General features: G+C 30.8%; 2 protein-coding genes across 5 annotated transcripts; one reads left to right on the top strand and one right to left on the bottom strand.

Moving 5' to 3' along the window:
• The first annotated feature begins 235 nt into the window (after window positions 1-235).
• Window positions 236-807, top strand: LOC114402774. Its single transcript, XM_028365439.1, has one exon. It carries the CDS (start codon window positions 385-387, stop codon window positions 523-525), a length of 141 nt encoding a protein of 46 aa, XP_028221240.1. The 5' UTR covers window positions 236-384; the 3' UTR covers window positions 526-807.
• Window positions 808-7,604: 6,797 nt separating this feature from the next.
• LOC114402410 (SUPPRESSOR OF GAMMA RESPONSE 1-like) lies at window positions 7,605-12,541 on the bottom strand. 4 transcript variants are annotated; one of them, XM_028364970.1, is made up of 6 exons: window positions 12,413-12,541; window positions 11,304-11,439; window positions 9,728-9,914; window positions 9,160-9,644; window positions 8,081-8,476; window positions 7,605-7,978 (listed from the first exon to the last, which is right to left on the bottom strand). In XM_028364970.1, the coding sequence occupies exons 1-6, from the start codon at window positions 12,478-12,480 to the stop codon at window positions 7,922-7,924; spliced, it is 1,329 nt and encodes a 442-aa protein (XP_028220771.1). In that variant the 5' UTR covers window positions 12,481-12,541; the 3' UTR covers window positions 7,605-7,921. The 4 variants fall into 4 exon arrangements, with proteins under 4 accessions (XP_028220771.1, XP_028220772.1, XP_028220773.1 ...); XM_028364971.1 differs by having other exon boundaries at window positions 8,081-8,467; XM_028364972.1 differs by having other exon boundaries at window positions 8,081-8,443.
• Between the last annotated feature and the right edge of the window lie 1,323 nt (window positions 12,542-13,864).

The raw sequence follows: 13,864 nt of genomic DNA, 5'->3' as shown, positions 1-13,864 counted from the left end.
TACACATAGGATTATAGAGTGTGACATAGCAATGCAAGAAAGAGAGGCCTAGCCGAATTGTTTGTGGCTTCTTTTTCTTTCTTTTTTTCTTAATCAATTCCCGGTTATTAGGGTAAGGATTCCCAAATGGTGAGGGGTGGGGCCCAATTTCTGTTTGTCTGGTGGGTTTGGAGGCACTGCACGCCCTTACATGCCCCCATCGGTGCCTCTTTACTAGACCAATGTGAGATAGGACCACAACTCTTCAACTTCTATAAGAACCCCCCAATACCTCAGTAAACAAACTCACTCACAACACAACTTCAATTCAAAGCTTCAAGCTTAAGCCCAACAAAGCTTAAAAAAAGAAGATAAGAAAACCCAATAATTACTAACTCTTGAAAAATGAAGATGGGTAGTCCTAGCATGGGAGGCTCAAAGAGAAGGCTTTCAAGCAGAGGGCTTGGAGGAGCCCTTAGGGAGCAAAGGGCAAGGCTTTACATAATAAGAAGGTGTGTGGTCATGCTCCTCTGCTGGCATGACTAGCTAGTAGTACTAGTTGAGGCCTTCAAAGTTGAAATCCAAAGCTTGCTTCCATGACTATGGAACAAGATTTGGTTATCTTCTCTTCCTTTGTTTTATTCTTTTCTTCTTCCTTCCTTTGATTCATATGGTGGAGTGTATATAGCTGACGGCTGGTTTATTGTGGGAGAGATGCAACAATTTTTTGTATGGATTGCTGGCCTTATAAATACATATATGGCTTGGCTTTATGTACATCAGAAATAACAGTGAATTATTTATAACAATTCCAATTTTTATCATATATTCAAAGTCTATTTCCCTATTAATTCTATTTAATTTATTCTTTAGCTTTCCTTTGATTTATCCTTTCTTTTCTTTCTTTGCTGTTACTGGTTGATTTGGATCATGCTCATGTCCTCCAAGGTAATTGATTGCTTGCTTCTTATTTTGTTTTTCATCTCTCCTGTTCCCTCCCTCTCTCAACACCGGTTAGATTCATGGGGAAATATATTTTTAAAAAATAAAGTATATAAATAAGTTACTTCGTTAACAGCTTGTGCATATTCAGAATCTAGAACAAAATTTGTATCTTAAGCATAGATGCGGTATTTTGATCTTTTATGAGCATACTCATCAGTGATGGTAAATTTGAAGAGTGGTTCTAGTTAAGGAGTTTTAGTCCCCAAAAATCCCTTTCTTAACTGAATTTCAGGTGGTCTTCAGGATTTTTCTTAAAAATTTCATGACAAGAGGCTTTATTTTGCCATGTTCTTATGTTGCTTAATTTCAAGCACATACCTTCCCACAGATATGGAAACCGGGAAAGAATCTTCTAACATGGTGTGTTTTCTTAGATTGCTGGGAATATTCAAGAGAAATAAGAGTTAATTACAATCTTGATTATATATTTGAATTCTTTGAATGCTTCTTTCTACAATTTCACTGAACTGCAGTAGTTGTACAAATGATAAATTAATTTTTTATTTTTCAAAAGTTGTGTCAAGGCTAAGATCTAATTTGTTAAACTTAAAACTAGTCTAGACTCAACTACACAAGTTTTGGCTTATGAATGAATTGCCTTTCAACTGAATGATTTAACAGAAAATAGTAATGTACGTAAAAGATAAAACAAAGTAGACCCGACATATAGACTTTTTGATATAAAATTACGACAAAGGTATTGATTAAGATTACCTGGAGAACAATAATTAGTGGATCAAAATTAAATATTAACGAAAAAAAGAGCTTAAGAAACAAAAAAGATGTTTTATGTGTAAGATTAAGTTAACAGCAAGGGGCATCAATAATTAGGCGCTTGATGTAGGCCCGTTAATCATTTGAAGTGGAGATTGTGTTGACGATTCTAAAATTGAAACTGTTAGCATAGTTGTTACATTTTATATGAATGGCTTTTGGAATCTACCTTTTTTATCTTCTACCCAAAAGAACGGCATCTATAAAGTGTTTGCAGCTTAAACTCAGAGTGACAGAGTTCTTTTTTAAAGTTAAATTGATATGTTAGTTCTTGAATTATTTGAGAATTTGAAAATAAGTTTTTTATATATTAAATTTTTTAATTTAATTCTTAAATTTATAAATTATTTTTAATTGGGTATATAAGAACTTGTTTTTAAAAAAAAATCAGAAATTTAATGGATAATCAAACAAGTGATTTGATCCTTCAACTGTTGTTTAAGACTTTTTAAATAGGTGTCGGTATCTTAATGAAGATAAGAAATGTTTTGTCTAATCGAAAAGAATTTTAATTCAAAGATTAGTTAAAAGTGTTTTATAAGTTTAGAGACTTAATTACAAGCTTTTAAAGTATACCTAACTTATTTTAAAATTTCAAATTTAACTAGCATAAAATTTCAAATTTAACTAGCATATTAATATTAATATGCATGTTGTCAACTAACTCATGAATTAATTGACACATAATTGTTTATCAAATAGTTTGAATTTCATGTTTAAATCTTTAAGATTTAAATATGTTTTTTTTAACCATCACAAAAAAAAATTGTTTACTAATAATATTTTTTGTTAACTTGAAAAGTGCATGTTATTTAATTAATGTATTTAATGATTTAGCATCTTTCTAAAAGCAAATAAAGCAACCGACTTATGATGGTTAGATACTATTGGGAAACATGAATTGAGTTCAACTAATAGTTAAGACAAAGACCTTTGGTTGGTGTGCACTAACAAGAAGGAAGGTTGACATGAATCGTCTTGTTCTCCCATTTTGATGAAATTGGAAGTGTAATTATTCTCTTGTCTTCAACGTAACAACATTATATTAAGTCTTTTAATGGAAATTTATTAGTTTTCAATTCATTCGGCTTAGTCTACTTGTAAATATAAGAAAAATAAGTGTTTTTTTTTTCTGTCTCAAAGGAAAAGAAGTGTTTTCTTTTTGTCCAGAAGGAAGAAGGTAAAAAAGAAAAAGAAGTGTTCTTATTTTCTTTTTTTTTTTTGTCAGAAAAAAAGTGTTTAAAACACTACTAGACACCGCAGTTTTAGCTAAACCAAGCACCAAAAAGCTTGAGTTTATGGTCAAATCTTTAAGTGTAGTGGGCCTTACTGAATTATTGGCTTCCAGCCCACTTTCACGTGTGCCACGTATCCAGATGAAGGGGCCTACATCTGTAACTAATGCCCCTAATTCTTTTGTCAGCTTAAGGATGATCAATACTGACCAAAAGAAAAAACAAAGATTTATCAACACAAAAGATAAATGAATGAATACATATCAATAAATGTGTATGATGTGAACTATTGAAGCTATATAAAAGTATTAGTATCTAAAAATTATGTTATAAAGAAATAAGGGTTAATATAGTTCTAAAAACAATAGGACCCAAATAAATAGAGACAGCCCGAAAGTGAAAGGACTTTTATATTCTTGTATAAATTTTTCACTGTATATTCAGATGATTGTGTTAAAAAAAACGTTCCACAAAATTAAAGTCTATGTAAATAAATTGGCTCCAAGTGTACCGGTAATTGAATTAGAAATTTAATTTGCAAAATTATTTTTCCCTTGTGATATAGCTTTATTAATTTAATTTTGTAAAAAAAATAGTTGTTGAATATATAGAACTTACATCAATTATGTCACTCTACAAAAAAAAAAAATATCAACTATGTCATTTTTTAAAATTGAAATGTAAAAAAGATTGAGTTAGATACAATTCACTAATGTACGGACTGACTTATACAGTGATTAAATTTAAATATTAAACTAATAATGAAAAATGATTTAAAAACTAAATTGTCGATTTATTACTTAAACAAAATAATGATAGGGATGCAGGCTTTTGTCGGTGGGTTTTATTAGATCCAGACATGAATGAATGCACACGTGACACTTGAAGAATTGATTTTAATTGCTTTTTACTATTATGATATATATTTAGTTTATAAAATATTATATGTTTTATTTTAACTCTTAGTTATTTTTAATCACTATATTTGATAAAAAAAAACAGAAATTTTTAGTTTTTCCTATTAAGGTTTAAAAATATATGACATCTATAGCTTTTAAAGATTGAAATAAAAAATAATTGTGAATACATTATATTTCTGGAAAAATTTAATTCAATTTAATTTGCTTTATCAGGATACGATTCATTTTTAAAAAAAATCTACTAGGTGAATTTAGTAGTGAAAATTTTAAGCAATTATTTAGTCTTATTGTTTAATTAAATTAGATATTATTAAAGAAATTAGGAATATTAATTTAGGACAAAGGGTTTTGATCCAAAGAAATGAACTTAATCCAATATTGTAGGTTCAAACTACAATATAAAAAATTAAATTGTAATAGATTGAATGTAGTCGTTGAGAGTGAAAATGAAAGATAATTTTCTTATTGTTTCGATCTTGAATTTGTTGCATTGTTAGACTCTTTGCATTTAAAGATTTGTTCACCTTAGCTCCCATGGATCTTATGGTTTTGTCCTTAGAAAATACTCTGGAGGTTAAGAGAGAATAATATTTTAAAATAACCTTTAGTTTTGATTCTTAAGCGGCGTAAGACTTTTTATATACTGAAATAATTTTCCTTGTTGAGGCCAAGTGGATAAAGGACGTTGTAGCTTAGGTGTGTGACCTAGTTCTTTTTTCTGACATTAATATTCCGACCTTAAATTTGTTGCATTATTAAGGTTATCATATCAAAGATATTGTCCATTTTGACATTTGTGCGATCATCACAAATTTTTTCCTTAAAAAGACACTTAATATTTCAAAGATTATGTGTCTATCAATGCAATAAACTTGAGATTAGAACATCAGACATCGGGTAGAAGGCCCAAGCCACACACACGAGACATAAAGGCCTTCTAATCCCTTAGCTTTGATAGAGACTACTGCACTAGTACATAAAAAATGTCTCACATAGCTTAGGAATCAAAGTCAATGGTAAATTATAAACCTCCTCATCTCTTAATTAACCCATCAAAATACCTTTTAAAGACAAAATTATAAAGACTCATGCAAGTCAAAATAGACAATGTCTCAAATATGACGAGCCTAATGATACAATGAACTCGAGGTAAAAACACTTATAATAAATAAAAATAGCATGTGATATGATCATAAATTGTTTTGAATATCAGTAAACATAACTTATGAAAACATGTTATAGTTTTTACAAAAACAATTAACCCTATTTCATATTCATTTATAAAAACAACTAAGTATTTATAGAACAAGCATGTATTTGATACACTTAATTAAGTTCTTTACTCAAACACACCCTAATTATATTATTCTATTTATGCTTTCCTTTTTAGCCGATCAAATAAGTAAAGAGAGAGCTCAATTCTTACTTTTAACTTAAACAGCTTAAAAATCTACTCCTTTTCTGTCTCCTATTTTATCTCAATCCAAATATTAATATTCGACTATAAAAACATGAGTATAAAAAACTTACATTATGAATACAAAAAATATATTGTTTATATTAACTTGAAGAACACAATGAGAAACAATGAAAACTAACAAATATGATGAGTCAAAGTGTTGTGTTGTGTCTGTGGATGACATAGACCGGGGAGAGAGAATGGTGTGGCCAAATTGCAGGCTTAGGGCACCCACGTGCGCCTCCCTTATCCTAAAGCCCCACCACGTCCTTTTGATTCTTTTCCAGTCATACCTTGTCTTGGTCCCCTCTCGTTTCGTTTCCATTTTTGATACATCCCCCTCTACTCATTTTACATTTCTCTCTTACCCCTTTTATAACAACTATTAGCATCATTCCACAAGTGAATGAATGTTGCACTCATTTTGTCAATATATAAACTAATATATTAATGACTACGTGTATGCTTGGTTTACAATTAAAATTATTGCGACACATTCTAATGCAATCTAATGAATAAAAATAAAATAAAAACAAAAACAAGAATCTTGATTCTTTTATAAAAAAATACTTTGATCTTAAACATATTTTTGCACATGATTTTCAAATATGCATCTTAAAGTACCCAAATAAAAGTGTCTTTAGATTAAAAACCCGTGCTTCATTCAATTCATTGTTTCCCCTGAAAGCAGGGAGGGAGAGAAAAAATGTGTAACAAAAAGTGTGGTGTCTTACCAGTTTAGAATATACGTGTTCTCGGTTAATTCGTCAACATAAATTAGATTAGATGCTGTTAAAGAAGACACCAACAATTTTGCATGGTGTTGATGAGTCTGACCCCTAACGGAATGACATTCCCTGCAACTATTGCCTGACACAATAACAATAAAATACCCAAGAATCATGAATAGTATGTGATTAGATAAAGGAAGTTTATTAGAATCTTGAGACATTGCTTTAGAAGTTGATATAAAATATTGATCTTGTAGATATTTTCTTCCAAATGTTCGGGATCGATAGCAAAATCCACCTTAATGTTCACATTAAGACCAAGATTTATAAGTCCATAGGTCATAGCCAAGATATATGATGCAATGTTTGCAATTGGTGACAAAGCCATTATAAAAAAAAAAAAAAAAACACTAACGCATTGCTGTTCCTTTTGTCCAACAAGCGTATTCGGACGTTAGAGCTGTTGTGCAATATGGGAAGAAAAAGTATTTTTGCACCATAAATTCCAAAGAAAGTAATATGATTGGATTGACTTATCTTCCCCAATGAACTGAACCAAAAACAAGTTTAATTTTGTAGCTGGTCGTTGTCTAAGCTAGATCATTTGTCTGTGAATAACATCACAGCTAGCATTGTCTTTGGTCCAATAGCCAGATATTTTGAACACTATGAACTGACCATGGCCGGTTTATGTTGCCTCGTGAAAGATTGCACTAGAATGAGAGACATAGTTTCATTATGATTTGGATTGTCTCATGTTAGATGACCCACAATTTTCTTATACAACGACCGCAAAGGAATCATTTATAGTGTCTGTCTCTCTTGTAGAATGACACATTAAGATGAAGGAATCCAAAGCTGGGGGGAAGGGTTTTCAAATGTTTCTAGATTTACAATTGCATTGGAGATAAATCAAGACAAAGGCAAGGCAAGAAGATAAGGTAATTAACTCATAATTGCATGATATATTATTATACATCATGAAAATACAGCTGTTCTTACTTCTCCAAAACTAGTAACATGATGTCAATAGAGAGTAGAAACAAACTTGAATAGCATGCCATACACCATGTTCTTATTAAATACACATTATTCCATTTCTTTTAATTTTTCTTGGGTCAAAGTAAAAAAAAAAAAATACAAATGGGAAGATTAGCCAGGATGTTTAGGTTACTGTTTATTTTTTCACAACAGCAAAGCCAGCATTAAACCTTAGTAATTTTATTATCACTTTATAACAAGCCTTGGCCAATTTTTAAAGAATGATTAAAAAGGGTTTGGTCTCTGCTCTTGCGGGGCACTCTCCATCCCAAAAGGCATTAATGCTAACCCTGAAAATGAAAGCATGCTTGCGGGTAGCTCTCACAAGTTACAAGCCAACACAACCTGGAATAAACTGTAACACTCTTAATGTTCATGAATCTGGCACCACTACACATTTTTTTTAAAGTGTTTAATGGTAGACAATGCATTTGACTATAGGGACATTATACTTCAAAGGTTTTAAAAGCAGTAATAAACAAGTGTATCTTTCACTTTCAGAGCGAGAAACATGTGTCTGTGTACATGTGGGCAAGTCAGGTCCACATCCTAGATCTGAGAACCTGGAAGGGACATACTATAATTTCACCACAACAAAAAGCAAGGATGGTTCAGCATGGTTAGTCAAAGTATCAAAACACAAGTTCACTGTTTTCTATTACATCCCAGTTAATCAAGCAAAGCAACAATTCAATTAAGTCCTGATCCTAAACTGAGAAGTTCTAAAAAAAAAATATTACAAAAAACTTTACTTCTCATCTGAGGTGAAGAACCATATTAGTCGATTGCTTTGTTGGCACACCAGGAAACAAAGCTATCCTGTGAACTGAAATCCTACAGAAACAAAAAAATGTATTACCAATGAAGAAAATTAGGTAGTAGTGACAACTAAAATGAATTCAATGTAATGCTAAATCATTGACAACATGAATATACCAGCTGACTTAGTCGAAATTCTGAAGGTGGTGTCTCAGGCACTACATTTGCAGGGTCAAGGACAAGATTTTGACACTCTTCGATATCTTTCTTCAGATGCTCTGGTCCTAGATCAGCATAAACAGAAAGACTGGGTCGTTTCTTGTGTTCATTTTCCTCATCCCTCTTGGGAGATTGACTTTGAAGGAGATCATCACACAAGAACAATGCTTCGACAAGTTGTTGTGAGCTCAACAGATTCTGTGACTCACTATCCCACCATTTTGAGTCTTCCTCAGCATTGTTTTCTATATTATCTATCGCTTCATTATTTTGAGTTTCTACTATCAATAGATCATCTTTTGCAAGATCTTCACAAACAGCCTGAAGGTCATCTAAATAATCTGTCTGAGGATGCTTTGGAATAATTATAGTGCAGAAGACCAAAACAGAAGAACAAGAATTATCAACTTCTGTAGGTACTATTTTTCACATTTCCCACAAGTGACAGCTATCAAAATTAGTCTCACAAAATTTTCATATCACTGTCATTAAGGTCTTAAAGAAATGACATCAAGAATCTTAGCAAAGTGGTCAGCTGATTTCAGTATTAAACTATTAATAACCAAGAACGATTATAAGTGTATGAAATTATTTTGGAGAAGGGGCAACAAGTAAGCATGCATTTATTGGGAACAAAACCACATGAAATAAATATCTACTCTAAAAAAAGCCAGATCATAGCACATCCTTTAATCATATTAGCCTAATTCACTATTACCGGAGCAAATTAGATATTTGGTGGCATAGAAATAAAACCACAAATAGACCTTTTACATTAGATTAATAGCAACTTTCATTTTGATTTTGACATCTTAGCAAAAGACATGCCAAAGATTAAATCCAGATTCAATGCTTAAAATGATTTTGTGTGAAGAAAAAAGGGGTCCAACATATGATTGCAAAGGACCAGTTACATTCTCATTATGTGATACATTCTCTTCCTAAAACAATGTAAAACACACAAGAAGAAAATGTCTGTGGCATACGATAAAAAAAAATAATTACATTTGCTAAGAAAATGAAGATTGAGGTTTTACCTGAGGAATGTGATGTGATTCTTGTCCTAGGTCTAGATTTGAACATCGCTTTTCAATACGAGGAGGTTCAGGAGTCACAGATTTGGGAGTGGCTGGATCCACTTTAACTGTAGTTGCTTCAGTGATTTCAGGAATATCCTGGTCATCTTTTTCACCAAATTTGACTTGCTGCTGCTGGTAAAACACTTTAGAGATGGCATACTCTCCATCCTTTTCATCCTCTTCTGTTCCTAAATGATATTGATGCATAACCCAATTAGTTTTCTCAGATTTTCCTCCTCTCACTGGGCTTATATACAGGACCATAATCTTTTTACAGCCTTTCTGGATCCCATTCAAGATGACAGGTTTAGTCCTTCCAGTCTTGTGCCAGCGGACATCACCAAAATCCTGACCACATATTTTTCGACGCTTTCGACTGCCAGTATTATACGCCTTGATTACTCGATGGAAAAAGTGAGAAGAACTTCCATCTTGCTTGACACCTAAATTTTATAATCATATAACTATTTACATTGATTGAAAAATAATCCAGTATTAAGATTTGAATAAAACTCATGCTATCCACCTGGTAAATGTTGAGGATGAGTATAACAAATCCCATCATCCACTTCAAGAGTAGTAATAAATTCATCAATGAAAGGGTGGGGTTTTGAATTTCCAGCACCAACTTTTGCAAGCAAGTGCCAAATTATCTCTTGATCAGATGGATCAAATTTAACACCTATAGGTAGTCCAGGCCATTCTTGTGCTACCTAACAGCATGAAGTTTCAAATGTAAGAGAACACCTACAACTATAAATGTAATACTTGGGGACAAAAGAATGAAGTTTTGAACTTGTATATGTTTAAACGAACTCAATAATGCCAATAAACTTTTAGGACACATTTCTGTGACTCCAGAAGTATGGCAAGTAGCACAGTTAAAAAATAAGAAAAGCACACACTCAAGTAACAAACATTTGAGATCATGAAAATGGTACTTGGACAATGCCTGTAGCCCTCTAGTTGGTGTCAAATTTTGTGGATAAAGATCGGGAGACCCAGTAAGAAACTGATGGTTTCCTTCTCCAGAAGTTTAATAACATATTACTAAGACACAAGACCCTGTTACTTCTCCAGTGTAGTTGAAAATTCATGTACACATGATATGAATATTAGGAATGAACTACTTGGTGCTACATAATCTGAAACTGAATATTTTCAATATCTTATAAAGCAATTATACTTCAAAGAAAAATATATTTGTGCGTGTGTTGAGCAAGTGTTTGCAAAATTGATTTTGAAGTGAAATGATTTATGTTTATATGTTTTTATCCTAAAAGCAAGTTAGTAGTAAAACCTGATTAATTTTTTTATCCAAAGCAAAAGCTACTTGTAGTTGCTTCAAATCAATTCCTCAACACAAGACCAAACATATGAACATTTATTTACAATCTGGTTAGCTAGTATTTCAATGTGATTTTAGAAGATCCAACATGAATCCAAACACATACTATATGTAGTTGAGAATAGCAGCAACTACATAACTTATATATTCAAAAGTAAAGAGTAAGTCATTCATCTCTTGTCAATTCATAAGTGGTAGTTAAGCCAAAAAAAGTCATAGCTAGCCTTAACCTAAGGTTAAACTGACTTTGCCATATGATTACAAACTAGCATCCAAGTACAAAATGATGAGACTATCTCCTATAGTGTAGAGACAAACATAAAGAAAAGTAACAAGTTATTTCCTAAATGTAAATATTTAAATGTTTTCTCATTATTACTTTACATTTGATCCAGTTAGGATAAATTATTTCCCTCATTTTTTTCCCTTTAAGTTTATAGTAGCTCTAACTAAGGCATAACTGAAAAACATTTTCTTTTTCATATACAATCACTCTCATAGAAGATCACTGTCAAAACTCTGCAAAGAACCAAAAATACTATCAAGACTAGCATAATTATGATAAAATGTAATAATGAATTGAAAAGTAAACAAACACACAAGTACAAAACTAGAGGTGAAGGAGGCTGAGGACAAACATTTTACATGAAATAAACCTTAAATGCACAATTGCAATATCTATATTTATGAAGAAAAAATGTTCCTATGAAATATACTCTGAAACAAAAAAGCTAGATTAAAAAGATACACATACATCACTGTTGTCAATAACATGGTGACAGCTTGGGCAAGCTCTGGAAGGATTGCTTTTCCATATAACTTTACCACATGTTCCAGAGGCACTCTTTATTTTGGTTGCAATTCTACTTTTGTCCACCAACCACGATGGTCTGCATATACAAGTAGAAACACAATTTTAACAGTCTGAGACCATGCATCACTTCAGAAGATAAATCATAATAAACAAATGGTCCAAAAACTAAGATCAAAATAACAAGAGTCCTGTAGCTTGAGCTTCCAAAGGATAATGCATATCAAGAAAGAACAAATAAAAAGATGAAGTTACAAATGCAAGTGATGGAATTAATAAAAGACTAATTCAAACAAAGGAAAAACACTTGACCCTCTAAACTTAGAACAAAGATGGCTTAGAAACTCAGAAAGACATACAATCTAAGAGGCACATCAGAATAAATTCTTTATTATTTGACTGGAACTACCTAGGTCAACCAAGTAAACTTTGAAATTTTTAACAAGTTTTGACTAACTTTCAGATAAACTTATGATCAAGGTTTTAAATTGCAGCCTTGCGGTCGTGGTTTCATCACAATCCTTGATATTGCAGGAAATTGCAGACAAATGCGACCGATGTGACCACAATCGCACTTGCAGATACTCCGAAAAACCTTGACATTGCAGCCAAAATTGTGGTCGTGGACCATTTTTTAAAACCTTGCTTATGATCAACATGATTGATCACAGAAAATTATCCTGAAAAGCTATTTTACTGTAAAAATTAAGCAAAGCCAAACCACTAGCATAATCCAAACTCAGGTAACACTAAACTAAAGAAGGGGCATTCCACTACTAAACGCATCATCAGAAAAAGTGTGAAGAATAGAGGAAACAAAAATCTAAACTTTCAATCGCTTAGGGTGATCTTCTATTTAGTTCTCGCTAATAGAACAATGAACAGAGCCGGAAAAAAAGCCAACTCAGAAAAACTCAACAGAAATCCCCAAAAAGGTGTGATCTTTACATGAAAGTAGCAAACCCCATTTGCAATATAGAAAAAGAAGCACAAGGCAACAGTGTTCTTGTTTGATGATGTTTGAAAGTGAAGCAGAGAAGGAAAATACATACCCTGCCATAGGAAAGAGGTCGGAGAATGATGCAATCAAGTGTGAGAGATTCAAAATCGTCTTTAGCATTCTCTTTCCCTCTCTTTGATTTTTATTATTTTATTTTTCTCCTTCTAATTTTTTTGTTTTTAAATGCAATTTTGTATTATTATTTCTTATCAAAATCTTTGTTATTTATAAATGACGTTTTTCGATGTTTTAAAAAAAATAAAAATTAAAAGTTATTAATACAAATAATTTAATACTTAATCTCTTGATCAGTATTGAATTCGATCTTCAGTTTAAACATAAAGTGATAACTGTATTCCACAAATAAATTAATCTTCTTGGTTATACTAAAAATAATATTTTTAAAATGGGTAAAAAGTAATTTATTAAGAGATTTTGACTTCATTTCTTTAAACTTTTAAAATAGTTTTAAAATATATATTATCTATTGTATCCTTTATATATATATATATATATATATACATATATATATATATATATATATATTATAGGATAAATAAATATTTTTATATAAATAAAATTTATTATGAATTAATTTTTTAATATGTAAACTATATTTTTAATTTATGATAAAAATAAATGCCATTTTTTATTGAAATTTCTTTTAAAAATAAAGATGAAAATAGTAAATTGAAAGAGATGAATAAATAGTTAAAAAAAAGTATAAAGATAAGGAAAAGTGGTTTGGAATAATCGATATATAAATGTTTTAGACTAATAATTAAATTAAATAAAATTTGAAATTAAAATTAAGAAGTATATTTAAAAGAAATAAATATTAAAAAATAAAATTAAATGAATATATACAATATAATATGTAGATGAAATTTTGTCTTATACTCTATACAAGTTAGAATAATCTCAAACCTCAACATCTATCAGAATTTGTTTCTACTTGACAACATCATTATGCTTCTTTCCATTTTTGCCATGACACACAAATCAATTTATGGATAATTTATGACACACAAATCATTTTGTAACCCAAATTAGAATAATAACTTGTAAGAGTATTGGAGCCATGAATGACAATTGTCTTTTAATTTGGTGTAGAATGCTTGTCCACCTGAGCTTACATTTCATCTGTTTTCTGATGCAATAGGATCTTATATCCTCATAAACGGTTTTTCTTCTTCTTCTTATATTTCGGATGCATCAAAACAATGATAATTTGTAATAATTTTATTTTTTTTCTCTACCTAATTACTCTCTTTTGACTGAATTATAAACAAAAAAACAAACTTAAATATAAACAAAATGTAACTATTTTATCCTATTTAATAAAACTATCCTAAAAACACCTTTAAATTAATTTTGATCCTATTTCTATTTTTTTATTTTTGATATCAAATTCTAACGAATAAATGATACTTTAGGAGAAAAATTAGAATATATTTAGTAGAATTAAATGACATTAGTCAACTTTTTTAAAGTTATATTATTT

Source organism: Glycine soja, chromosome 20, assembly GCF_004193775.1.
Source record: "Glycine soja cultivar W05 chromosome 20, ASM419377v2, whole genome shotgun sequence".
Lineage (NCBI taxonomy): Eukaryota > Viridiplantae > Streptophyta > Magnoliopsida > Fabales > Fabaceae > Glycine > Glycine soja.
The sequence above is the reverse complement of the archived record's forward strand: the minus strand, read 5'-3'. Positions and strand labels throughout refer to the sequence as shown.

Excerpts from the sequence above, each read along its gene's own strand:
- LOC114402410 (XM_028364970.1), bottom strand. The coding sequence starts at position 12,480 with ATGCTAAAGACGATTTTGAATCTCTCACACTTGATTGCATCATTCTCC. Across the intron at positions 9,915-11,303 it reads ATGTTATTGACAACAGTGAT|GTAGCACAAGAATGGCCTGG; the intron begins GTATGTGTATCT and ends TCATGCTGTTAG. Across the intron at positions 7,979-8,080 it reads AATTTCGACTAAGTCAGCTG|GATTTCAGTTCACAGGATAG; the intron begins GTATATTCATGT and ends TTGTTTCTGTAG.
- LOC114402774 (XM_028365439.1), top strand. The coding sequence starts at position 385 with ATGAAGATGGGTAGTCCTAGCATGGGAGGCTCAAAGAGAAGGCTTTCA.